We start from the raw sequence: 25875 nt of genomic DNA on the forward strand, positions 1-25875 counted from the left end.
ACATGTGCCATTAACAACCTCCATTATTCAAACTGTATTGATCGCATTAGTTATGTGGCGATTTTAATCAGCCACACTTTAGGAACACAAGAGCAACAATCAGAATGAGCATATTGTCTTTCCTGTTTTAACTCCCTTTTGAGATCACAAGGCTTTAAAGGACAAAAAGGAAACCCTCTCTGACATCACCAGCTAAGTGCGTTGAAAACGAGTTAAAGTTTTGATTTCTTCTTATAATATTGTTGTTTTTGTGTTTGACATTTGTGGCGAAGCAAACAATACCTAAAAAATTCAAACAATAAAACAGCAATTATTCAGGTCCCCCCCCGGCTCGAAATCGCACAAATTCACTCAACTAACGCTAGGTCTTTATGTCTCAATTCTCAACGGATACTCGGATTTCAAGTTTACGTCATTTCCTTGGAAGTCCTTGATCTGGAGTCCGCCCCCTTTTTTAAGTAGAGTGCATTATTTTTTTTTTCCATCTCAATGCTTTCAATAGGAAACCTTTATTACGTCAACAGTAGACGTAAGAATAAAAGTAACGGAAACAATTGAGTTCTCATCAACGCCTTTTCATCAATTTACCACGTCTATAAAAAAAAAAAATAATTACACCTAAGGCCCTCTACAACTCATCCTTCTTAATGCTCTCCTTGGCTTTACTATCGCCTGGTAACACCACCTTATACTCAATATACAAATCACCAAACTTATCTTCTTCATCATGATCAGTCACAATTGGCATACCATATCCTTTAACAACTTCAACTTGTCCATCCATTACACTTTCACCCTTGGCACGCTTCAATACAACTTCCTTGTACTCGTCATCCCCACCTTCATCATCACCATCAACTTCACCAAGGAATGGTATATGCCTCTCCCATCCACCTTGCAATGCTTCTTTCAATGACAACACTTCGGTACGGTACAAATTATCTCTGACTCTTCTATACCCCCAACTGTCATTAAACTTCTCTCTGAACCTAACAATTAAATCACCGGGTACCCATCGAGGACTCTTGTCTCCTTCACCTTCAAGACGTATTGAACTATCTCTAACTTGCCCTTTCTCCAAATGAACATCATAATGTCGTGGTCCTCTAACTACTCCTTGTCCACTACATGATTTACATGCATCTTTAACCAGCTTTCCTGTACCTCCACATACATCACATGCCATACGAATCTGTTGAGCAAAACCTGGTGCCAATTGATGTTGAACAATGATTTGACCAGTACCTTGACATTTCTCACATGTATGACGTTGCTTATCTTTGGATCCAGTTCCATCACAAACAGAACAATCATTTTGCATCACAACGTCAAAAGCCACTAATTTACCACGATAAAAATCCTTTAGTGATAGATGAACATCGACGTTGGCATCGCTGCCACGTTTCACTTGTGGTTGCCTGTTTCCTCCACCACCAGCGCCGCCATGTCCACCAAAGAATTGGCCAAATATATCACCGAAATCAAAATTGTGCTGAGGTTGTCCATTTGGATCACCAAATGTATCATAATTTTTCCGTTTGGTGGCATCACTCAATACTTCGTAAGCTTCACCAATCTCTATAAATTTATCATGAGCCGCTTCATCTCCTGGGTTCTTATCTGGGTGATACTTTAATGTTAATTGACGATACGCAGATTTGATCTCTTTATCTGAAGCAGATTTATCAACACCAAGGATTTGATAAAAGTTTTTCTTAGCGATCGCGTATGACAAGATCGAGAATAGGACTATTGTTGATAGTAGGAATCGGTACTGCATTGTTGCCGTTGAGGTTTCCTATTGGTGGGGGGGCTAGATCTCCGGAGTCTTAACGTGTGGTCCCTTCAGTAAATATTGTGAAAAATTCGAAAAAACGAAAAGACAGAAAAAGAGAAATTCTACACGTCAACCATAAAGCTGTATGCAGGATGGAGATGGGTCCACGCTTAGATCTACCTAATACGATCCTCAGTTGTTTAGTAGTAGATATCTAAAGAGTGGAATTAGTAAAGTACTATCGTATACCAAACGAGATCCAGTACTTTGGATGTTTTCAATGAGTCTGTGGATTTAGTAGTAGGTATATTAAATCACCATACGTGAGTGTCGCGACGCCGAAACTATCTTTTTCTCTTAGATCTGCGACATTGCAGATTTCTTTGGTAGCAGCCACCCCCCCCGCATGTTATTTTTTATATCACCCCACCACCTTCACGTATTCAAATAATTAAATTCAAAACGTTCACTCTTACGTCAACAGAGATCTAGGCAATTGACCAAGATGAAGTTTACGCCTATCGCTCTCCAATATATCCTCGACGATACTATCCATGCCTCATCCGGAGTTTACATCACCTCCACATCATCATCCTTTTCACCATTTATCTTGACTGTCAATCATTTCCCACGAATTGATAAGTACTCAATTTATGCAAATTATGGAGCCAACAAGTCCTCATCCCAAGTCAATTGGCATAGAGTGTCAATTTTAGAAGATGTTACCATCAATGCCTCTGATTTTGAATTTTTTGATACTCATAATCAATTCAACTTGTATCCTCGAGATCAGTTTGGGAAAACATTATCGATATTGAAACTAAGTGCACCGGGGTTCACAATAGAGTCAACTACATCAAAGTCATTGGGTTTAGTGTCGAGGAAGAAACCGAGGGCTGCCATTGGAGATCAGGTCGCGATAGTGTCAAGTCCATTCAATTTCACCAACTCATTGATATTCCACCAATTTACAACCATAGCTAGGATAGTGTACAAGGTACATCAAAATGACCAGGATGCAGACAATGGTGAAGGAATTGGCGATTACTGGTTGAGTGATGCCGCGTACATGGAGAATATGGCGGGTGGGGCTGTAATTCAAAAGACACTAAACACTGGCAATAGCGGCATATCCACCGGTGCGTCCAACAATATTGATGTTCCTGGAAATAGGCTCATTGGATTAGTATTGGGCAATTTACGCAAGACAAATGGCGATGGGAACCTAATGGTAATTATCCCATTGCAAAAAATTATCCAATTATCACCAACATTAATCCCTCCGCCATCATCACCATCACAATATCCAAATTCATCCTCATCGTTGATAAAATCATCGTCTTCAATCATTTACAAGACACTTTCATCAACAACATTATCAAAACTATTCAACTTACCTTCATTGTCAACAAAGCTTACCAGTAAAGCTCAAGGAGACCCCAAATCAGTGTTGCCATTAATCATCAATGCATCGAATCATCGTACTTGGGGATCGTGTATCTTCTACAAAGATCAGTTACTCATCACAAATAGTCATGTTGTGGCTCCCTTTTTTCCAAACCATAATAAATCATCAACACCAGCCACGGCAACAGGAAATCCCATTTCCAATCGACGCAAATTACACTTTGACCCTAGTGACGATAGTGCAACCATTTTGATCACTAGCCAAGGAGATTCAATTCAAGTCAATGCACCACTTGAACAGAATATAATCATTCCTCATCCTGATTTAGACCTTGCTTTTATTCAGATTGATCAACGTGCATCGCTGTTGTTGCTTGAGAATGGATTTCGTCCAATAACACCGGTTTCATCAATCGAAAAAGGACCCGATGATGCAATAGTTGAAGGAGATGCAGTATACACACAATCTTTTGGATTGTTTTTCGATCCATTGTATTTACAACCATTGAAATCACATGGTATTATCAATTGTGTGTATCGGCACGAGGTGGGAGTGGAGAACGATTCGGCAAGTATTGGACCTGGGTTGATTATTGCTTCTGCTTCTTGTTATAATGGAAGCTCAGGTGGTGGGTTATTCACAGTTGCAAACGATCACCTTGTGGGTATGATTTGTTCAAATGCTAAAGTCTACAAACCAACACCCCAGGATCAAGATGAACAACATAAGCAGCAGGAGCAACTGAATACGCCTACAAGTGGTAAACACGATACTGAGAAATTAACCACATTTACATTCGTTTTACCCATTGGTGTAATTGACTATTGTTATCGACAATTGTACCAACAGAATAAACAGCAGGACAAAGCTGGCAAAACCACTACGCGAGAAGCCTTAGTTGATATTGATTCAAAGATTCTTGATTTATGGAAATTGAAACCATTTCACAAAGATACTTATCATGATCCAGCACCAATGACAACGACTTTGGCACCGAAACCCAAACTATAAGCAAAACAGAAAAAACGTACTTTTTCAAAAGATCTCTATGGATAATTTATGATTAATAATTTATACTTGAAGCATATACATATAAATTTATTTACGATGCAGTAAAACCTTGTTGTGACTCTCTTCTTCAATACGTTACTTCAGATTTTTCTTTTCTTCGTTCAGATGATATGGGAGGCAACACTAATTCTTTTGGCATCGAGGATAAGATTGGTGGTGGTGGTGGATGAGTAGAGTAGCTGTAGTACTGTTGGTTCTGTCCTTGTTGCAGTTGCTGCGATTGGAGTTGTGGTGGCTGTTGTTGTCCGCTCGTGGGCATTTGCTGCGGCTGAGGCATTAGATGTGGTTGTTGCTGTTGCTGTTGCTGTTGCTGTTGTTGTTGCTGTTGTTGTAGCTGTTGCGATTGCGATGGCATTTGAGCCACATCTTTACCAAAATTCAGCAGTATCACCAGTGATATCGAGTTTGATCGCTTATTCATATTTCCCGGACCACCTCCTCCACCACCAACAAAATCATTCATTGATCCATAATTGATAAAGTTTGACGACACTTGCTGTTGCATTGGAATGGCGTAGTTCATTGACGTTGAACTCAACATACTTGTTGATGCAGAATGACCATGCTGTCCTGACATGGACAAATTGGGTCCACTATTGTTGAAAACAAGGTGCTGCTGTTGTAGTTGCTGCAGTTGATGTTGTTGTTGCAGTTGCTGTCCAGCACTACCACTGCCCACAGTAGCATCTTCAGCATCTTCTTTAAACACCAATCCTTCCAATGCAATATGCTCATTTATAAATTTGGCAACTTGAATCTTAACCATAGCAAAACTATTATCCAAAAATGGAATCTTGATATGATGCATCCACTGTTCAAAAACATTGTCCAATTTCATCTTGACTATCCAAAACCACTTCTTGTTGAATTTAAAATCAACTGCTGAATCAACATTAGACATCTTGACTTCTTCATAATAACCAGAATTATTATGTGGGGCTTCGATATTCAATTTCTTCAACAACAACAGTTTATTGTCCAACAACATGTACACAAATGTTTGCAAGATGTAGTTTTCTTCAAACTGTAAAATATCATCACACCAAATCATAATCAACAATTTATTCATCACCATGTACCAATGCAAAAGAAACAATTTGATATTCTTCAATTGCAATTGATTAAAAGTGGATCCACAATCGATAATATTTAGATTGAGATAGTTGGAGAAAAAAACCATTGGTAGTGACACAATGGATATATTGTTATTAATATCGAGATGGATCTTTTTATAATCGAGGAAAAGCTTGAGCTTGTACTCAAGTGTGTCTATCTTACTTGGATCATCTATCGATCTGTGTAAAGTTTCCTTAAGATCATAGTTGATTGTTGCTTCATCCAATGTCAAGTTTAGCAACTGCCAATTCACATACGATTGTGGGATAAAAATGTAGTTGCTCAACAATTCACGATATTTCAATGGACTGTTTATGATTAAATTTTTGCGAAACAACTCAAACAACTTCAGCTTTGCATTGGATTCCAGCAATGGCTGGAAAACGTTTATTGATCGATTAATCAAAATGACCGAGTTATGAAGTACATTTTTCGATTCGTAAATCTTGATGGATGGAGATCCATTTGGTATTTCTGAATGGGGTGATTCAGATGAAGATGACGACGATATTGAAGCGTGATAATTTTTCAACTCATTGCCAATAGTTGCCACAACAATCATCTTGATGAAATCGTCATGTTCATCAATGACAGAATATGATTTGGAGAATTTTTGCATCACCGATAGCAAATCCTCTTGACCAACCAACTTGTGTAGAAAGCTTGCATATACCTTTGGGTTTCGATCATGGAAGTAGAATGACAACACAATATAGATTGACCAAAATAAATTCATATTACTGTCGATGAGTTTGTCATTGGGGTTGGAAAAATCAGTCAAGTTTGAAATAATAATAAAGCTGATTTGATCAAGGTATTCCAAAATGACAATATTGTTGAGGTAAATTTGTTCATCATTGTCATTCTCACCGTTGGCCTTACCCACTTGTTCATTATTTATATCGTAATTTTCCAAATCATACGAAACATAGATGTACGACAACAAAAACAAGTTACTTGCAATTTCAATTTGATCTAGTGGCACATTACTATTGTTGTATTGTGGAATCAACTTTTTGATCAACAAAATCCATGCCTTTTTGAAAAAGATTAGCGACTTGATTGAGTTCTTGTTGACGATGCAACCGAGTGATATAATTGAGTATATGAGGCCTGTTTTGAAATGATTGGGGTGGGATAAGCTAGGTGTCATCGGCGGTGGTACCATTGCCGCTGTTGGGCCACCATTTGTGCTAGGTATATAGAACGTGCTCAAATAATACATTAAACTTTTCACAATAGAGTCGAAAATGGGAAATTTTGTCAGTAGTTCTTGCAAAGTATTGAAACCAATAAGAAACGAGTCACTAACCGATTCATTCAACCCCAAGTTTGAAGCTTTCAAGATGTAGTCTAGCTTTTTCGAAATGGATAATAAGTTGATAAGATTTGTATCGTTTGAACCAGTGGACATTGGCATGGTTGAGTTTCTTCGCATACCAAGTACGCCACCACTAGATTCTGATTTCTTGCGTCTCTTCAGTGGAGCATGTTCACTATTGACACTGTTTGACGGCGTCATTGTTGTTAAAGGTAGGTGGTCCTGTGCATCAAACGGGAATGGAATTGAATTAGGTTGTAATGATGTGGATGATGAGGAGGATGAAGTGTCTAGTTGTGGAGTTACCTGAAAAGCATGTTGTTGGTGATGTTGTTGTTGTGGTAGGAGGTGTTGCTGCAGTTGGTTCTGCTGCTGTTGTTGCTGGTTATTTTGTTGGTGCTGCTGTTGTTGTGATAAGAGTGGCACATTATCAGAGTCATTCAGCAGGTCACGACTTTGCGATGGCTGTAGGTTAGTCTGTTGTGATGGTGCACTCATTAGTGGTAATGAGCTTCCAACTGCATCCAGAGACTTTCGTCTTGCTACATCTTGAATCTGATGCACTGTACGACAATGACGTTGCAACAAGTCTCGCCTCACAAATGAACTGGTACATTGTAAACAATGGAATGGTTTTTCATTCGTATGCGATCGTTCATGACGTTGTTTATGTTCTGACCGAGTGAACGCTTTGGCACAAAACCCACAAATGTATTTCTTCTGGGGTGCCAGTTTTGTCGTAGAACTCTTTTCCAGCTGCATTTTGGAAAACTCTGACGACGAGGGATGTGATTTTTTTGCCAAGTGCAACAATTGAGTCAAGATCAGGCAATGTGCTATTGATGATTACTGGCAAGTGGCTGAAGTCAGCTTTTGTGAAGATTCAAATGGCTAAATCAAGAAGAGTCTTGTAATAAAAAATTGTCTCACTTTAAAAATGGCACTAAAACTTAAGCTTAATCCTTGTTCGAGTGGTTAGTTATTGTGTTGTTTGGAGTTGTAATTCGTATACTCTGTTATAGAACTATTGGTGGCTCCGTTGCATTAGCTAATGTGTGTTATGGTAAAAAAAGGAAAAAAAAGTCCGAGAGTGATCTCTTTTTTGATGATCTTATTTGTATCCACTTACTTCTAAGCAAGGAAAAGACTCAGTGTAGTTGAAGATGAACTTGATTGTGTCACACGCCTCAGAAAGTAGGTTGATGGAGTGTCTCAAGGTGTGTTGTGTGATATGTGATTTATTTGGTTGTTTCTTGTGTGTGCAGATTTTTTGGTTGTAAAAAAAAAAAAAAAAAGACGAAAAATCGATATCTCTTGATCTTTACTATCAGATGAAAAGGAAATACACAAGTGATTATAAATTTAATGTATGATTATGTGACTGGTGAATACACTTAAAGACTGTATTACAAAATCAAAAGAAGATCAAAAAAAATCAAGAGTCATAGAATCCTTTTTCATACGGCTTCAATGGCTTTATATATATATATATATATATATACCAAGTACTACTTACTACCACTACTACTATTGATGTATAATGTTTTACCTAATCTGTACAACAACTAAAAATTTATCTCTTTTGTGCCACACAACACTACACTCAAAACCATCTCTTACCCCCCACTAAAATATTAAGAAGAGCATGATTTAAAGTTAAGTGTCCATGTCTATCAGTGTATTTGTTATTACAACCAAAGAATAACACCTACGCACTAATCCATTAATTGCCCTATATACACACACACGCACACACACACACACACACACACACACACAAACTACCACGGCCATGAAAAGATGATGACTAATGCTATACCCCATACATTTGAGTATTTTACGACAGCAAGAATATCACCCATTTTTTTGATCTTGCAACAGCATTAGACTTTGAGGGGTAAAGTATTATTAGAAGAATAGAGAAAGAGTAATAGTGGGTATGTGTGTGTAACAATTTCACTTGACAGCTTTTAATTTGTTACCGTTTGTACACACACAAACACACGCAACCAATTGCTTTAACACAACTCACATGATATACCTCTCCTCCCGCAATAAATGTACTAACTGCTACAGTAGATGGTCTATACCTTTCTTTCCGGCTCTGTCGTTTGATCTGTTGGGGGATATCCTCCTTTAGTGGGACAACATAGCACCTTCCTTATTGTTCTACACCAAACGTTTTTTTTCTTTCTGAACACACAAAGAAATACCCCACACTCGAAATACATAAGAAACAATACATCATCAAAAACAACCACTACAAAAAAGAAAACAACAGTATATGTGGATAGACTACTACTAAAGAAAGAGTTTAATGCTATTTTCTACACTTGAGACTGTAACATTACATGTTTCACTTTTCTTTTGAGTTTGTATGTGAAGGCATCGTATTCCCTTTTCTAGTATACTCTTTGATTGCATATTTAATTTGCGCGTTTGTGTAATTAATGGAACTAAATCTCCGAAAAAGTTTAAATTCTCACTAAGAACATACTATTACGTTGAGAACAATACATAAAAGAAAAAGGAGAAACAGAATTACGTAATACTTTATTATAACTCACAAATTATTTTATTTTATTTTATTTTTAATTTTATTTTTTTCTATTTTTTCAATTTTTCTCCACTTTCCCCAATTAGGAAATTTTGCTCTTTTTTTAATGTGTTACATTGTGCAACACTGCAAAAGAAGAAGAAGAAGAAGAAGAGGAAGAGGAAGAGGAAAAGACTTCAAGAATCTACAACCAAATTAGTAATGTATTCAATCGATGGTAGTAGACTATGAAACCCTATACCCTTCACTATCTCCACAACTGACAACTCTAGAACATCCACCTTGGAAGTGTAAGGTATTGTATTCTTCTTTTGCCACTTCTTTCCCAACAAACAAAAAGATATCCCAAAGAAAAGAGAGGTGATGTTTCATGAAACAAACGTTTAAAGTAGCACTCACGCATTAGGTTCCCCCTTATGCTTAAGAACTCTACTCAACTACAATCTTATTTCCCCCCTTGTCATTAGTTTCTATAGTCACATGAATTCCCTAACCCCTTCTTTGCCCCTTCTCTGCAAATCATGCATTACCACAAGGCTTTTACAGTTCTGTTTTTTTTTACCTTTCTCACTGTGCATTGCAACCACACAACTTTCACTCCCTGTTCCCCTCATTTACAATCGCCAATAGCATTTCAGCTACAAGTTATCTCTACCCGATGTTGCAGTTGAGATCAAAACCTCCCCTCTCTCTCTCTCTCTCTCTCCACTATTTCTTGTTGTATCATGTACCTCTTCCTCTCTTTTTTCATGATGTCCCAATTGATCTACTTCAGTTGTTTAGTAAATTAAAGATTTACAAAGATCAACACACATATAAAAATGGTCTCAGTTATCATGTACTGTAAAATGACCCCACTACAGATCTGTATCTGTAAGGACCCTATTTAACCAATTTAGATCTTCTAGATGTATCTACTGCTCAAACCCCGCTCCATTCATAACCTTTTGTCTTAGGTAACCTGCCTCGTCTGCAAGCTAACACATCCTTTGGCAATCTTAAAATTTCTGTGATTTCAAAACAATGAACAATGGACGAACAAATTCATCTGCAAGTGAAGCAACAAATAGACAAAAGAATAAGTTTCATATTGTAGCGTATTGTGTATTGACTTCTTTTATTGTCTGGATGTTCGCCAATACTTTACAAAAGAAGAAGCTATTGTCTCGTACGCAACAAAAACGTACACACCAATGGAGCAAAAGAAGGAAAATGTACAAGAGGCTTTGAAACAATTCGAATGAAGGCAGTCCCATGCATTCAGAGTAGCCTAGCCCTGGTTGGCTTATTTGCTTTTTTTTTTGCCTGGGAAAATGGGGGTCACACTCGAAAGTTTACAAAAAGCTCGACCAGATTACTACACATTACAACGGAATGAAGGTATATGATTACACAATATACAAAATGATTTCTGCTTAAGTGACGCTAGTATTGAACTCTTTTTTTTTCATATGAAGAAGACAAGATCGGCGACTTCGAAGGTAATGGCCCAGTAGAGCAGGATCTTTGTAAGGGTAATTGCAAAAACACGAATTCTCGGACTTTCCGACCAGGAAGATTTTGTGTAATCAGGTGAGATTTCACATCCACACAATTCTTGAACCTTCTAGTATTTTTTTCTTGAATTTCCTTCGCTGAGTCTCAAAATTGCTAGCATTTGTGCCACTGTACCTCTTCTGTTGTGTGCATGCATTTCCTTTGAAGGGGGATGTGTGGTTCCTCTTTCTCTCTCTCATTGTCCTTAGTCGCATACCAATTTCTGCCTTCTTCGTACCTCTTTTGTGTGTTGTGCTTTTTCTTAAACTTTCTCCCCACACCAAAAACACAAACGTGCGACCCCACCCTTGTTTACACCAATTGCTCGCAAAGATTATCCCATAACACAAGAAGGTAACTGAATAATATTACTAAACTGACTTGATGACTCTTTGTGATGCTCTTTTGACTCTGGATCTGTAGGTCACTCAAGACTATCCGAAATCAAATGATGCAATCAAGCTTAACCGCTGGCAAGGAACTGATCTTTGAAGCTTCCTAGAGTCAAAAACGAGTAAAGAGAACACGATTAAGTTGCTTCTATTCCCCCACACAAGCACAATCAAGTCAATGTTCAAAAAGGTTGATCATAATAATAATAAAAATAATCTCTATTAGTAGTATTCCGAAACTTTGCTGCAAGTGTTTGCCTCAAAATAGTAGGAATATGGAAAACACTAGTTCAGATACCCAACAAAGAAACATCCCAACAAAAGAGTACATCTACAATTCAATTGGGCTCTTTTGTGAAGTGATACTGGAAGAAAAAGAACGAGCAACTTTTGTTTATTTTCCACAAAAGAAGAGCCATAGACATATACGAAATAGACTATACATCCTTTCATACGAAAGAAAAGCAATGACGTATGGTTTAGAAGAAACAGAAGTTTGCTTTTTCTACCTCACTCAAACCAACTCCGCTGATCAACCACAATAACCTTTCAAATATTATTATAACTTCATTTACGTAAAAAGTGTCATTAATCTCTACTCACAAGATCTAATCTCATAGCTAGCAAAATAATAATCAAAACTATATCAAGTGGAATCTTGTTTTTCCTAAATAGTTTTTAGACTTTATTACTCCGGATATGTGTTTAAAAGAAATGTATATGATGTGGACTTCCAACGACCTCTCTCAAACAAAAAGGCAAGAGGGGGGAGCGATATGTAAAAAGCTTAAATATTTATCCATAGTTGAAGTCACATTGATAATAATCTCATCGATTGTAATAATTTCGGACTTCTTTTTTTCTTTGATATATGGAAATACAATTTCAATACCATGGACATTTCTTTTTTGGTCTTTTACTCGAAACGGCGTTTTGTTCAACTTCCCCCTATCCCTCACTTCCTTACAAATATGATCGCATGTTCAAAAAGAATGACAATATTTATAATTTGGTAAAATGTAATAGCCACACCTTTGAAAAACTTTAGACATGATGCAAAAATAAAAAAGCTTGTGTCTTGCGAATGGGGTGAGGCAATGTTTTTACTCCGAAATTGTTGGGGGTTGGGGGGACATAATATTGACAGTTTGAATTGGGAATGTAACGTGAAATCAGACGTGGGGCTTGGGGGTTGTAGTGGTGGTTGTAGTGGTGGTTATAATGAAGAGGTGTAAAAAGAATAAAGATATCTATTAGATGCGCAATCACTTTCCCAAATTAATGTCATGGAGCTCCTATAATACCCTCTGTTGATGCTATTGGGTTTCCCTCAATCCCGGAAGCACAACTGAAACTCAGTAAAGAAAAGTGAGTCAGTTATGAAACAACATGCCCATGACACACAATCACACACACACCTTACCCCCTCCGGCAAAGTATTGCCCCTATCATACATATTGTGGCTTTTTATCACCCTTGTACTTGCGGTACTCCTGCTCTCTCAATACCAACAACACACAACAAATCATCATCATTTCCTGACTCATTACATCCTTATCTTCATCTGAGCTACCACCGCCATTCCCACCCTCATAATCAAACATCTTAATCACGCCGTGCTTGATAAAACTATTGGCATTCTTACCACCACCGAGATGATGATGATGGCTGTGGCTATGCTGTGGAGCGCCATTTGATTCACCAGCGCTCATGGAACTGTGCTCGATTTTGAACTTGACATCACCTTGATCAAGGTACTGCGCTACTGGCATATTAATCAACTTCCGAGCCCGTTTCATTGACTCATCAATAGCCGCTCGATTCTGACCATCTATCAATTTGCTCAATTGATTTTGCGAACCAAATGTCAATTTCTTCCGCTTGTAATCAAAAGAAGTATCAAAAGTTAACAAATCAGGTGAGTTTTCCATCACGTATAGTTTGATTAATCCACTCGTGCCTAATGCTGATGTGGTACCCGTAACGCCAATTGCTCGAAAGTGAGTTCCGTCTAGTTCGAAATCAACACTGGGGGAATGACTATTGTTATTGATCAAGTAGATGCACTTGTTTAATGTGGGAAACGTGAGTACGTAGTAGGTGATACGAGTTGATTGAATTTTGAAATCAACTCTACAAAAAACTTCCTTGGCTGGTGGGGGAGGTACATTTGAAGTGGCAACATCATTTGTTTTAACATTTGTTTTGACATTAATGTTTGCATTGGTGCCTGCCTTTGCCCTTGCCGATTTTGCATAACTTTCAATCACCAAGAAAGGGCTATTTAACCGAAAGATATTATTGATGAATTTTGAAGGTCGTGTCAAAATCGGTTGGTTGCGACTTGTTGCTGACCACGAAGGGTACAAATGAACACCAGTTTGCAAGTAACATGAAAGGATGGGGATTTCCTTAATGACATGAAAATCAGTGATGGCATGATTGAGAATCCTCATTTGTGGTGGAATCAAAGTTTCTTGTGATATGTATGATATCAAATCAGACAGCGAGTCAAAGGTTGAATCGGTGTCATTGACATCAGCAGCAGCAGCAGCAGCAGCAGCAGCTTCTTCTTCTTCGTTGGCATTTTGGTGGTGTGTAGTGGGTCCATCCACGCTTGATGAGGTTGAAGCTATACGATCATTGATGAGGGTACTTAGTGTTTCTTGACTTCTTGTACGATGCAACATGGAAAATCAACTTACTTAAGTAATCAGTTGGGCAACGGGCGCACTATAGCATCATATTATTAAACAAGTCCCTTTTGCTTAGGGGTTTCAGATCAATTGTAATTAGCACGGGACTTGGTGTCGCATGAGTTTAAAAAAATTTCTAGAAATTGCGCCATTGCTCTTTTTTTCCTGATTTACACAAAGGCCACTTTAAATCGTGTACAGAATCTTCTTTGAGAAAATGTAGTATCGTGTGCAGTTTGTAAGGTCGTTATGTTGTTATGTTGTGAGTGCGTTCTTGTAATGTGTCGCACTATACACATGGCTTTGTCTTGGAAGAAGCGAGCAAAAACGTCATATTTATGATATTATTATTATCACTCAAATCAAGCTTTTTGGTATTATTTCGCAACAAAATTTCTACAACAGACGTGATGTTTGATGCAAGTGTCGATTTAAGCACAACATTGTGCTTTTTTTCGGGGGGACTTTTGAGCTTCACAGACATTACTATCTCTTGACTACAACAGTTGGGATCCTCACTTTTTCTAATATATGACGAAAAGAAAGTCCGTTGAAGAAATAGATGTTACTGTGACACTCATTATACTTCGAATGGTGTCATTAGCAAGCTCCTCCGAAGTTGCGCAATAGACATCCCAACATGATGTCTAGATAAATGAGTTTAGTTAAGATTTGGAACTAGTTTCAAAGACTTACACACGATCAGATAGCGGCTCACATAACGTTTAGAAAAATTCCTTTTTTTGACTCCGGACGACACGGAATTCCACGTTGGAGTACTCCAACAGAAACAAGAAAAAGGATGAAGGCGGGGAAATGGCAGGACTGTGGGTTTTAGATGTTACACTGCAGCGACAATGTAAACTTTGGAAGCGTGTTGCAGTTTAAACCACAACTAGCCAGCTAACAAAGTAAATGTAAAGTACACGACCTCTCAACAATTCTTTGTGTAGCCGCCGCTTCATTTTGTGCAAGTATTAACACTTCATTTGTTATTGCTCATCTCTCAAATTGGCTGGTTACAAAGACGAAATCAACCAATTAAAAAGAGTACAGTGTATTTACGAAATGTACCGCTTTTAACCACCACTTTATTGACCTAATTTTTCCTAAGACAAGAGGGTAGGGAATTGAAGCCATAGTCGAACGTGTGAACGCAAATGACTTTAGCAATGACACTTGCAATCCATATGTCTATTCGATCACCTCATTCACCCTACAAACAATGAAAAGTGTCACAAAAACAAGTGTCAACAAAACCAAAACAAATCATCAACTTCAAATCGTCGCCGAAGACCCTCTCCTCAACAATCTACAACAAAGATCCTCTTCTTTTTTTTAGGCTTTTATGGTTTATTAGGATTTTAAATTATATATAACAATAACAAAAAACTATATAGGAAAATTCAATTTGAAAAAGAATGTGAGGTCAAAAACGCAACCAAAAGATTGGAAAAAGAAAAACATAATGATGATAAAGCAACAATTTCAAAAAAAGGTGGAATGGGATGTTGTGATTCCCCAATCACAAATCTCCTTCACCCCCTTTTGACTATCACTTGTTGAAATAATATTCATCATCATCTTCTGATGCCATTCCCTCTCCATCTCTTTTCAGCAGCAATAATTACCCACACTTTTCAAATTCAGTTTAAAACAACAAAAAAATTGTATCTCTCTAAAAGAAAAAGATCACGGAAATTCCCCAATTTCCCCTCTCCTATTCCTTTCTTCGTGTAGAGTTCTCTTCTCAAAGTCACTAATCAATCTTCATGACGACCATGACAATAATGACAAAATGGAGTTAGCCAGTGTTCTTTCAGTAAGAAATCCACACAACCAGCAAAAACACCAAATATCGAAAACAATGTATATCCTCTTCATCAAAAACAAACCACCACCAAAAAGAATCAGCGGCGATTTATCAGGTTAATGCTCCACAGCATTTATATTGACCCAACTAAAGTACCCATAAAAAGTACTCTTTGTTGAAATCAAAAGTTGACTTGTATTCCAGTTTTCCCTCCTTGTAAGTTGAAATGATTCCCCAATCAAAACAACTATTTGAATAATATTTAGAATTTATTTTTTGAACTAATAAAAAACGGTAAAAAAATTTGTTAGCAAACAAGCACAAAACGTGATGAAGGTGCAATCCAAACAAACAAACAAACAAACAAACAAACAAAAAAAGTAGTGACAAAAACAATAACAAAAAATGGTGATATAAAAAAATGGTAATAGTAGTAGCGTATTATAGGTAAGTTGGTATAAAAAAAATTTGGTTGATATTGTAGTGAATGATGATAGAAACTTCCACTGTCTTTTCAAATGTTTCTCAGGAAAAAGTGTAGACTCCCAGAAAAAGCGGGATTGGACATCGCTTCAATTATAATGCTTTAGAAGTCCATAAACTCATTTCAATGTTGCCTTTTCGTGGTAAGCCACCCCATCTCCCTACAATCTTCTCAGTGACTTCCATTTAACATATATGCTTTTCAATAAAAGCTCTTCTCATCATACAAAACTGAATTGACTCAGTTCAACACTTAGAATCTTTGCTTAGATTTCTTAGCCTTGATTTTCTTGTGGATGAAAACACCACTAACCAAGACGAAAGCAGCAAAGATCAAACAAAAGACTAAAATAACACCAGCTGGAAACATTGCTTTCTTTTGATGTGGAAGAAAAGGGTAACGGGAGGTAAACGGGGTGTGAATACAGTGAAGAAAAGGGAAAAGGAAAAGAAGAGGGAAAAGAAGAAAGATTTCTGAATTGACAAATATTGTTACTTTTTAGTTTGTTTTTATATAATAATACAGAATGAGAAGGCTCTCTTGAACTTTAAAAAAAAAATTTTTATTATGAGTTTTGAGGGATTTTAACCAAAAAAATAATGGTAGTGTACCTGACAACAAAATTGCATTGTATTTATTTATTGTGTATTATTGTATTATTGTAGTATTGTATCATTCTCAATTTGTTCAATTAATAAACAAATCCTAATCCCATAATAACATACTATTAATGCCACATTGGAAAAGAACAATAAAACTACGAAAGAAACTAGGAACTATATGTATATATTTTGTATAATAGCCGCTCTATAGTAAAGAACAAAATATTGAAGCAGACCAATAGATAGGGTTCAAAGCGCCTTCATGATCAAACACTAGTGAATTGACGCCACAAGGCTTCAGCATTCCGTCGTTAAGATTCAGCTTCAGGTCAGGTAATTATACTCTTGTGCTAAAACAGTCAATCAATTACGCTTCCTTTTATCACCTCTTCTTCCCCTCACCCCCCATTCTACCAAGAAAACATTTTTCAGTGGGTTACATTAAAAGTCAAGAAAAGAAACGTCACAGCTGTCACACCAAAGTACCTTTTGTTTAATTTCGGAACTGAAGGGCTCTCGTTTTAAAAGCTACAGAGCAATAGCAGCAACAACAACATACCTCTGCTTCTTTGCTGTATCGAAATTATGCATATATGCTAACGGCTATTACGGACCTAAAAAATTTGAGTTTCTTTTTCTTTTTCAACAAAACGCTTTCTTCACTCTATTCCGTGTGTCGTCTCAAATTATTTCTGTTTGTGACACTAAAACGGACATTACATTGTTTCTTTTTTAGTTTGGACATCGGAATAAAATACCCGACAATCAAATACAAAAGCGACTAGCAGTTGTGGTTCAAAATTGATGTCGATTTTCAATATCGAACACGAGACTCCGATCGGATCGATTTTTACCCAGGGAAAAAGCCAGAGGGGAAGGGACATGTGTAATGCATTAGTATACAGAGGGGTGGTTATCTCAATCAGTCATCTCTTTCTCTATCTCCAGCGCTAAACCATACTGAGTGATGGAAATTTCTCCATATGTGGGTCTTCCCCTGTACAAGAGAAACCTGACGTAACTTTTCAAATCACTAAGGTAGCTTTTCATCTTAATTTAGCCGGTTATTACTGGGCATAAAAACTTGTGTGCGCTTATAAATCCGTCGGCAGTAAAAAAATTTTCTTTTCTTTTTTTTCGGTTTAAACCCGAAGAAACCTATTGTGCTCTTCCACTATGACAAACTTGGAGGTTAATTTGGAGGAGGAAGGAAACAATACATAGGGCTCAACCAGCCAAAATTTAATCAGCACCGGCTCTATACATGTACGTTAACACCGACAACCGAAAAAGTCTGACACTCTATCGATTTCAACGGTTTTTGTTGGCTCCCTTCGATCCCGAGTTGTTGAATCATAAATGGAGACTGGCTGAAATGAATAACTTGCTTCTTTATACCATGTCTTCGGTAGTCGTGCTTCGCGCAGTCATTACTCATAACACTCGTGTGGTGGATATCCACTTATAAAGCGATTTCCATCTTTGTGACATGTAGAAACAACTTATTGTCTCTCAATCTTTGTTGATATATTGGCCCAAGATGTCAATCTCTTGAGACCTTTGTTCTCTTTATAATAAACGCCGATCTTGCACCAAACAACATAGTATAACATCATGATCTTGCCTTACATCACGGCTTTTTCGCTCGAACTTCCTGCTGCACATTTTTGCAATCTAAAAACCGTAAATGACCGCTGTAGAGGTGTATATGGGGAGTAACTGGGAGAGATTTCTTTCGATATGTTACATAGACAAACAAACAAGATAGCTATTTCCAACCCCCTTTGGTCCTTCCCAATAGGCAGATGCTTTGATACTTTATGTTATCTAGATTGTTCTATAAATACACTTATATACATATAAATACTGCAAACTGCCTTTACTACGACACACATACGACTGGATAATAATACACACCACAATATAAAGCAAATCCATTGGGTGGTTAAAATATTATCGCAAATCATGCACGCCACGTCTCGTCCTTCCACCAAACCCGATTCGCTGTTCTCAGCAAAACAAGAGCCTCCCACTTCGAGATCTAGCTGTGTAATCAATACCTCATGCTCCTTTAATTATATTGCTAAACTTAACATGGTCTCATCTTCAAAACACGGGAATACTTTCGCTAGACTCTTCCAAATTGATGCCGTTCCTTACCCTTAAAGAGTTTCAAGCGAAGTTACACACTGAAATTGCAAATTTGTCAATTCAGTGTATTACACCTCACTTTCCCTCTAGTTGAATTCCCTCCCAACAATAGTGACCTAATTTTCTTTTAATGACTGGTAACTGAAGAATAGTAGAGGCTCAACGCCATCGTAAAGCGTCTTGGGCAATTGGGAGCCTCTATCGATTCACATCCCAGTCAATTATTCTGTCTTTAGGCAAGGTCCGGAGGGTGAGGGTGAGGGTGAGGGGTGGAAAAGAGAATTTTGGTGTTGCAACCACCAAGGCAAAAAGCAGGCTTCAATGAGTAGCAGCGAAATATCAAAGTCCAAAGCGGTAATAGAACAATCGTCAACAAAAGTCATCAAACATCACATCATAGGCTATCCTGAGAAATAACACAAACGATCTTTTTTCCTTCCTCGTCGTCGTTTTCTTCTCCATCCAATTTTAGGGAATTCTCCCGCTAGCTCCTCCACTAGACATGTGCCACCGCGGATGCTTATTCGTCGTCGACGCAGCCGGTATCTTGTCTCGAATAGATCACCACAGCAAACGAAATCATCACAACCAACCATTAATTGATTAGATTTTAAAGGTTCACGACTCGAGAAACCAGCTACATTCTCACTTCCCTGCAATAAAGTATGATTCATAGCCCCAGTGGAAGTGTGATACCCCATCTTGTTTGCAAATCCCAATTTTGATGCATGAGGTCTAGTCGAAGGGTTCGAATAATGAGGGCGTGCGGATGGTGGTCCACACAACGGGGATGAATTGGCGTTAGTGAGAGAAGCATGTGTCTGAGGATGCACTGCTGATGACATTGCTGCATTGACATTCATTGATTCATTTTTCGTTTCATCCCCTGACGACTCAGATGTTGAGCTTGGGATGGTTAAGGAATTCAGTCCATAGAAACGAGGTTGGACAGTTTTTTCGTCACCCTCACGTGAAGCATACTCGGTTTCGCTTTGGCCCATACTCACTTTCTTTGTGCTCGCATCGTCTGTTGCCTTTGCAACTCTCTTTCCCCTGGAGCCCTTGCCCTTGGTGTCCTTGCCCTTGGTATCCTTACCCCTTTTCGGCTCAACTTCCAAGTCAAAGTCCGGTGCCACTTTACCTGCATCTTTAGTTTGTGTTTTCCTTTTGCGATCGCGTCTATAGACCACATGGCGTGCCTTGTCATTAACACGATCATCGTGAAATTTGACCAAAATCTCCTTTTGTTCATCAGTAACATAAGTCCGGATGATTCTATTCAATTGCCGTAAATTCTGAATCCATTCTTCCTTATTGGTTGATGTTTGCAATTTGACTAGTTGAATACTAGCTTGTTCCGTCCAGCCGCTTCGTAATGTTTGAATGACGGGTACTCGTGGCTCATATTTGGTTGTCCTTAATGTCATTGGTTTAGGGTTGCAGTTCAATATTTCCCCATTGTTGGTCCTGTCCAATAATTGCTTTATATTTAATGATTCTCCTGGTGCAATTGGGTCAGGATGAGATGGAGTAACACAATCCATACTCACTTCTTTTCTCAATACATGGTCAATATCAATTTCAGAAAAGAATGCACACGATTGAGGAACTTCTTTAATACCCAATTGTTCACAAAACATAGCTCTGGTCCATACATTACTAATTTGTAAAAGTAAAGCAGCCAAGTACTTGTCCTTTTCCTTGACAAGGTATCGCAACTCATCATGCACTGTAATTGCCAATCTAGCGTCAATGCCATATTTTTCAATCAAATACTCCATCGATACAATCAACAAGTGCAAGTAGTCAACACCAGAGCTCTGGATAGTCCAGTTTACTCTTGATGTCATGTACGTGTTCTTTTTCAAATTCTTGGAATTCAAAGCGTCTGTGATTGAAGCACCTAGTACTGGCGTTTTAGGTTCTGGCTGTTGTGCAATAGATTCCAACGCATTAAACATTACGGATTCACTGCCACCATAATACACTTTTTTCAGACCCAAAGATCGTGGCGATTGTGTCATTCCTTTTGTACTGGCATACAACTTTTGGGCAATTTCTTCTGCTTCGATGTCGGAGAGGTCGCTATTAAACTGTTTCAACAATCGCGTGGCAAACGTAATTCCTGCGCCATATATCCGACCATAGTTGAACACTTTTGCATCATTACGCGAAATGTCTAAAATGCTAGCAGTTTTCGAGTGCAAATCTGTACCTTGCAGTTTCTCTCCTTCCAACGTCATCCAACCTAATGCAGATCCACCATGTATACCAAACATAGAGTCACCAACTAATGATGCAATCCACAATTCCTCTGAATCAACATCGGCTCCAATAAAGCAGTATCCTTTTGGTGCTTCAATCAAAGATTTCAATTCAGATCCAATACGATTCTTTTTTGCATTGGATGCTGTGAGCCAGGTGTTTTCAGTGGCTCTTCTTGTGATTGTGCCCATTGACGCCAAGTTTGGAATGATGATACCCATATCTTTATGCTCCTGACACTCTTTCTTTGTGTCAAAGAACTTATTCTTCCCCTCCTTATTGTAAACGACAAATTGATCCATTATACGATTTCGATTACCCGTCCAATACGAAGCTTCGTGATTAAGTTTTAAAATCTTTTTCGCATAGTCGTACTCGGAGGTTAATGTTCCATCATCAAAATACCTCATGTAATTTTTTGAAAGGACTGAAGTGCATCGCTTGTTTGGACCGTCTGGGTGAGGCACTTTGAACAAAACATACGATTTGCCGTCCTCGTGCAATTTGTCATGCGTGGCATCAATCTCTTCTGGTGTCAATGTCGCACGTACATAGTTTTTGGAAAATAAGTATGCTAAGTGATCCTCATCAAATGGCACTTTGAAACACCATCCTTCAGTATCTGTCCAAAAGAGGGGAAAGTTTTCCCATTTCAACTTGAGCAAAAGGGGTGTTATCCTCGTTTTCAAAGTGAGATTCATTTGACTGCCTGCGGGCGCTACTGAACCCCATAAATCTCTATACCACTCGGGATATCCCGTTAAATAAGCATTTCTTTTGTATGGAGATCCATCCTTTTTGAACCTCCCCTTTTTCAACTTCCAGTTTAGTTGGTTCAACCACGGGTCTTTTTCGTACTTTGGTGCCAATTTGGAATCTTTCTTTTCGATATGCTGTATCAAGTTGAGTGCCAACTTTTTCAATGTATCATTTACTTCAGCTCTATTCGCATCATAGCAAGCTTCTGCTGACTCAATATAGCTCTTCCACTTGGTGCTTGTTGGCAAAATCAACGACCCTAAATGGTTCAATGCAGCAAACGAGACTGGATGTGGAACTTTTGTAAAAAATTCAGGAAACAACTTCTTTGTCACTTTGTATGTAGCGTCAACATCGTGTGCACAATAGTTCATTAACAAATTGAAGTTCTTCACAATCTCTCGAGGATCCTCTGATGCAAAGTATTCACGAGCGGTCTTATTCATCTCTATCCCACAATGAAACTTTGCCACGTTTGCTAATGAGTTGGGGGAGCCCGTCAACAACCAGGGATCTTCTTGTATTGATACAGCTGGATCGTATTCGTCATCTTCTTCCTGATCGCAGTATTCGTTTTCTTCATCCTCTTGCTCTTGAGCAAGTTCTGCCTTGGCTTTCGCTTTGTTGAATTTTTGCCACATGGGTCGCTGTCGAGAGCAAATCCCACTTATAGCAACATGCATGGCCATTCCATCGAGGTAGAATGCTTTGGATTTTTTAATATTATACTCCTCAAGGATTCTGGCACGATCATAACTAACGTTGTAACCAATCAACAATTTAGGTTGCTTGGCACAATTCATTGGAATTAAATGGTTGTAGTCAATCTTCTTTTTCCATCGATCTGAGGCATCAAGTAGTACTGGTGAAACCCATCCGTACCATGCCTTGGATGAAGCACATGTGGCAATAATTGGAAACTTTTTAATCTTGTAAAGAACTTCCACATCGAATACAAGTTCGTCCTCTAGCGGATAAGGCACTTTCTCCGGGGATGTTCCATCCTGGGTGTATCTCGTCCACCCTGGCTGCATGAGCCATTCGTCCTGAGACGGTATAGGAGGAATTGATGACTCTGGCAGAAGGAATTTTTGTGCCATTGATAAATATGGCTCTGCTGATTTTTGTCCAAGCTTGTAAAAGTGTTCATCGAGACTTTTGCCAACTAAGTCAGGGAAATGATTGATTGTTATGGGGTTGGTGATTTGAGTCTTTTTACCGAGCAAATCATTAGCTTGCAAATGTTTCTTTGCTGCTTCTAGTAGCTCTGGGTGCTCTGGGTTAAGGTAATCATCGAGTTCTGTTGTGGGGAAAACCTTTTTATGTAATTGATGGGATAGATACTGGATGCCCACTTGATTTACACGTGGTAATTCTGTAACATCTGGATCGTTTCGTAGCGTACTTGACTGTTGGATATGTCGCCTAAGGCGACATATCTTGTGTGATGATCTGCCAACCACTTGAGTAAACAGTCGACTAATCATGATCGTTGTGATATATTGTATCTATTTTGATATGGCTATATGTACATCTGTTAACCCCCAAAATCGTCCTTCGTGTGGTATACTAGTAGTGTGTGTGTGTGTCGTTTGGAACAGTCTACTCTCTTCTTTTACGGTGTGTGTGTACATCTACTTTTAGGGTTTACCAAATTTTCCTTTGCATTCTTCTTTAGGTAACTTTTTATCAATGGTGCGGCTTAGTGTCCAAAAACCCAAAAAATTACACAACAAAGAATGCGACATTAAATTACATTTGATACGACAAAAGAAACAGAAAGTTCCATCTTGGAGTATAGTTGCTACTTTCAGTAACAGCCTTGCGAAGTTGAAGATGACCTCTGGAATAAAGAGAAGAAAAGCGCGTTTTAGCAAAAACAATTGTTTACCTTCTTTCCAAAATTGGGTTAATGTGTAAATAAAAGATGTTCTCTTTGGTTGGTGTACAGAATCCAAAACAGTTGAAAATCAAAACAAACAAACAAACAACACACACACAAAACAGAAAAACACTACAACACAAAAGTTAAATGTACTACAGTAAAAACCATCAATACCGATGATGCAAGAGTCAGTTTGTTGGGTAACAGAGAGCAAATGTTTGGCCATCAAGGTTGGGAGGTGCTGATGCTATGCCATGAAAAGCTCATGTGCCAGGCTCCAATTGTCGTAAACACGTATCAATGGTTTTAAGAACCAGCCATAAAAGTTGGTGGGGTAATAGTTGCAAAAACCAGTTGCCAAAAGTGGTACTTGGAACCAGCAAAATGTTTGTAAGATGTAATTGGCTAAATAACAATGAAAGAGCAATATCTATATCTCAAGCAATAACAAGCTACAACAATGAAACTGGCATCTTAGTAGGTTGATAACAAAATGCCCTACTAGCAATAGTGTAGTAGTATATGATGTGGTGGTCACAACTTCGTGTCATTTTTTTTTTTTCTCTCTCTCTGAGTTTTTTTTTTTTTCTGTTGCATTCTCTCTTTTCTGTTTTCATTTTTTCTTTTGCTCTTGAGAAACCAAAACCAAAACAAATAATCTTCTCTCATACCTCATTGAGGATATACAACTATATTAATTACTCAATTCTTTTGAAAGTCAATTCTATATCACATTGTTATTGCTGCCCAACAGAACACCACAAATAACAGAGAAAGACATATCATATTCCAATCACAATGTCTGAATTTTCCAAGTATAAAAAGACCGACTTGAGTCAAGTGTTGAAGAAGTTGGGTGTTCGTACCACCGCTAAGGATGTCAAAAAGGTTTTGGTTGAGAAATTAGACGCTTACCTTGCCAAATTCCCCAAGGATGTGAATGCAGTTAGAAAATTCCTTGAAGAAACTGGTACCAATGAAGTGGATGAAGAGGAAGTCACCGTTATTGAAGCTGGTGATGATGATGATGATGATGACGATGACTCTGAGGACGATGATGAAGATGAAGAAGAAGAGGAAGAAATATTGGAAGCTGTTTTGGCTGAAGAAGATGACGACGAAGACAAGGATTATCAAGCCCCACCTCCATTGAACTTGAAAGAATTCATCTTGGACCCCATAATCGCCACTAGTGAAAATGCCATTGATAAATTTTACGATTTTACTGATTCTGTAGGAATCACATATTTGGAACATACCGAAAAATTGAGAGATCAATTAAGTTCAACAATTACATTAAACTTTTTAGAATTGGGATTAGAATTGTTAATCTACTTGTACAATTACACCACTGTGGTTCCCTTGAATGAGAATAAATTGATTCATCAATTTTTCCATGATAATATTCCTTTGTTGGCCAAATCCCAATTGCCCACATTGGAATTGATCAACTTGTTTGAATTCAAAGCCATTGCTACATTTGCCACTTGGATTATATTTGCCATTATTTCACCATCAATCATTTCCTATTTTTTCAACTTCACATCTCGAGTAGTTGATGTTGATGATGATGAATACTTGTTGAGAATTTATTCATTTGATCCATTTGTGTTTGCCTTGAGTAAAATCTTGGTTTATTATTTTGTTGGACAAAGCTCAATTATTGAGTTTGCCACCAATGAAAGTTGGGTTAGTGCCTTGTGGAATAGAGCTTTGTTACATTTAGGATTGTATCATTCATTTGCTGCTACTTTGGGTACTTTGCCTTATGTTTTGGGAGGAGTCAATGTTTTGATTGCATTGTATTCTCAATTTGAAGAGTATTAAAAGGGGCGAACGGCAAGTGTTACTCACGGGGACAAAGATACCCAATCATCACTGAGAGAGAGAAGAGAGAAGAGAGAAGGCCCACTTCTCTCTTTTCACTAACTCACTATTTGGAGTATCATACCAACATTGACCCATACCCTATTGTACTATTTTAATCCTGTCATGTATCGTTTTGTTTTGTTTCAGTTTGTTTGATTTTGTTTTGATTCGTT

At 38.0% G+C, this 25875-nt stretch overlaps 7 protein-coding genes across 7 annotated transcripts; 2 read left to right on the forward strand and 5 right to left on the reverse strand. All coding sequences in view use genetic code 12, as the record gives it.

Annotated features, from left to right (window-relative positions):
• Positions 1-628: 628 nt before the first annotated feature.
• CPAR2_602430 (uncharacterized protein) lies at positions 629-1780 on the reverse strand (the record flags this gene model as incomplete). Its single annotated transcript, XM_036808412.1, has 1 exon — positions 629-1780. The coding sequence occupies one exon, from the start codon at positions 1778-1780 to the stop codon at positions 629-631; it is 1152 nt and encodes a 383-aa protein (XP_036663010.1).
• Positions 1781-2282: 502 nt separating this feature from the next.
• CPAR2_602440 (uncharacterized protein) lies at positions 2283-4196 on the forward strand (the record flags this gene model as incomplete). The annotated part of the gene is made up of 1 exon (XM_036808423.1): positions 2283-4196. One exon carries the CDS (start codon positions 2283-2285, stop codon positions 4194-4196), a length of 1914 nt encoding a protein of 637 aa, XP_036663011.1.
• Positions 4197-4323: 127 nt separating this feature from the next.
• TRY5 (Try5p) lies at positions 4324-7455 on the reverse strand (the record flags this gene model as incomplete). Its single annotated transcript, XM_036808435.1, has 1 exon — positions 4324-7455. The coding sequence occupies one exon, from the start codon at positions 7453-7455 to the stop codon at positions 4324-4326; it is 3132 nt and encodes a 1043-aa protein (XP_036663012.1).
• Positions 7456-12626: 5171 nt separating this feature from the next.
• Positions 12627-13868, reverse strand: CPAR2_602460 (uncharacterized protein; the record flags this gene model as incomplete). The annotated part of the gene is made up of 1 exon (XM_036808446.1): positions 12627-13868. One exon carries the CDS (start codon positions 13866-13868, stop codon positions 12627-12629), a length of 1242 nt encoding a protein of 413 aa, XP_036663013.1.
• Positions 13869-16423: 2555 nt separating this feature from the next.
• Positions 16424-16540, reverse strand: CPAR2_602480 (proteolipid ATPase; the record flags this gene model as incomplete). Its single annotated transcript, XM_036808457.1, has 1 exon — positions 16424-16540. One exon carries the CDS (start codon positions 16538-16540, stop codon positions 16424-16426), a length of 117 nt encoding a protein of 38 aa, XP_036663014.1.
• A 2785-nt stretch (positions 16541-19325) lies between these two features.
• On the reverse strand, positions 19326-23435 carry CPAR2_602490 (DNA-directed DNA polymerase gamma; the record flags this gene model as incomplete). Its single annotated transcript, XM_036808468.1, has 1 exon — positions 19326-23435. One exon carries the CDS (start codon positions 23433-23435, stop codon positions 19326-19328), a length of 4110 nt encoding a protein of 1369 aa, XP_036663015.1.
• Positions 23436-24631: 1196 nt separating this feature from the next.
• Positions 24632-25660, forward strand: CPAR2_602500 (uncharacterized protein; the record flags this gene model as incomplete). The annotated part of the gene is made up of 1 exon (XM_036808479.1): positions 24632-25660. One exon carries the CDS (start codon positions 24632-24634, stop codon positions 25658-25660), a length of 1029 nt encoding a protein of 342 aa, XP_036663016.1.
• Positions 25661-25875: the final 215 nt, after the last annotated feature.

The sequence above is a fragment of the Candida parapsilosis genome, contig 005504 (assembly GCF_000182765.1).
Source record: "Candida parapsilosis strain CDC317 annotated contig 005504".
Taxonomy (NCBI): Eukaryota; Fungi; Ascomycota; class Pichiomycetes; order Serinales; family Debaryomycetaceae; genus Lodderomyces; species Lodderomyces parapsilosis.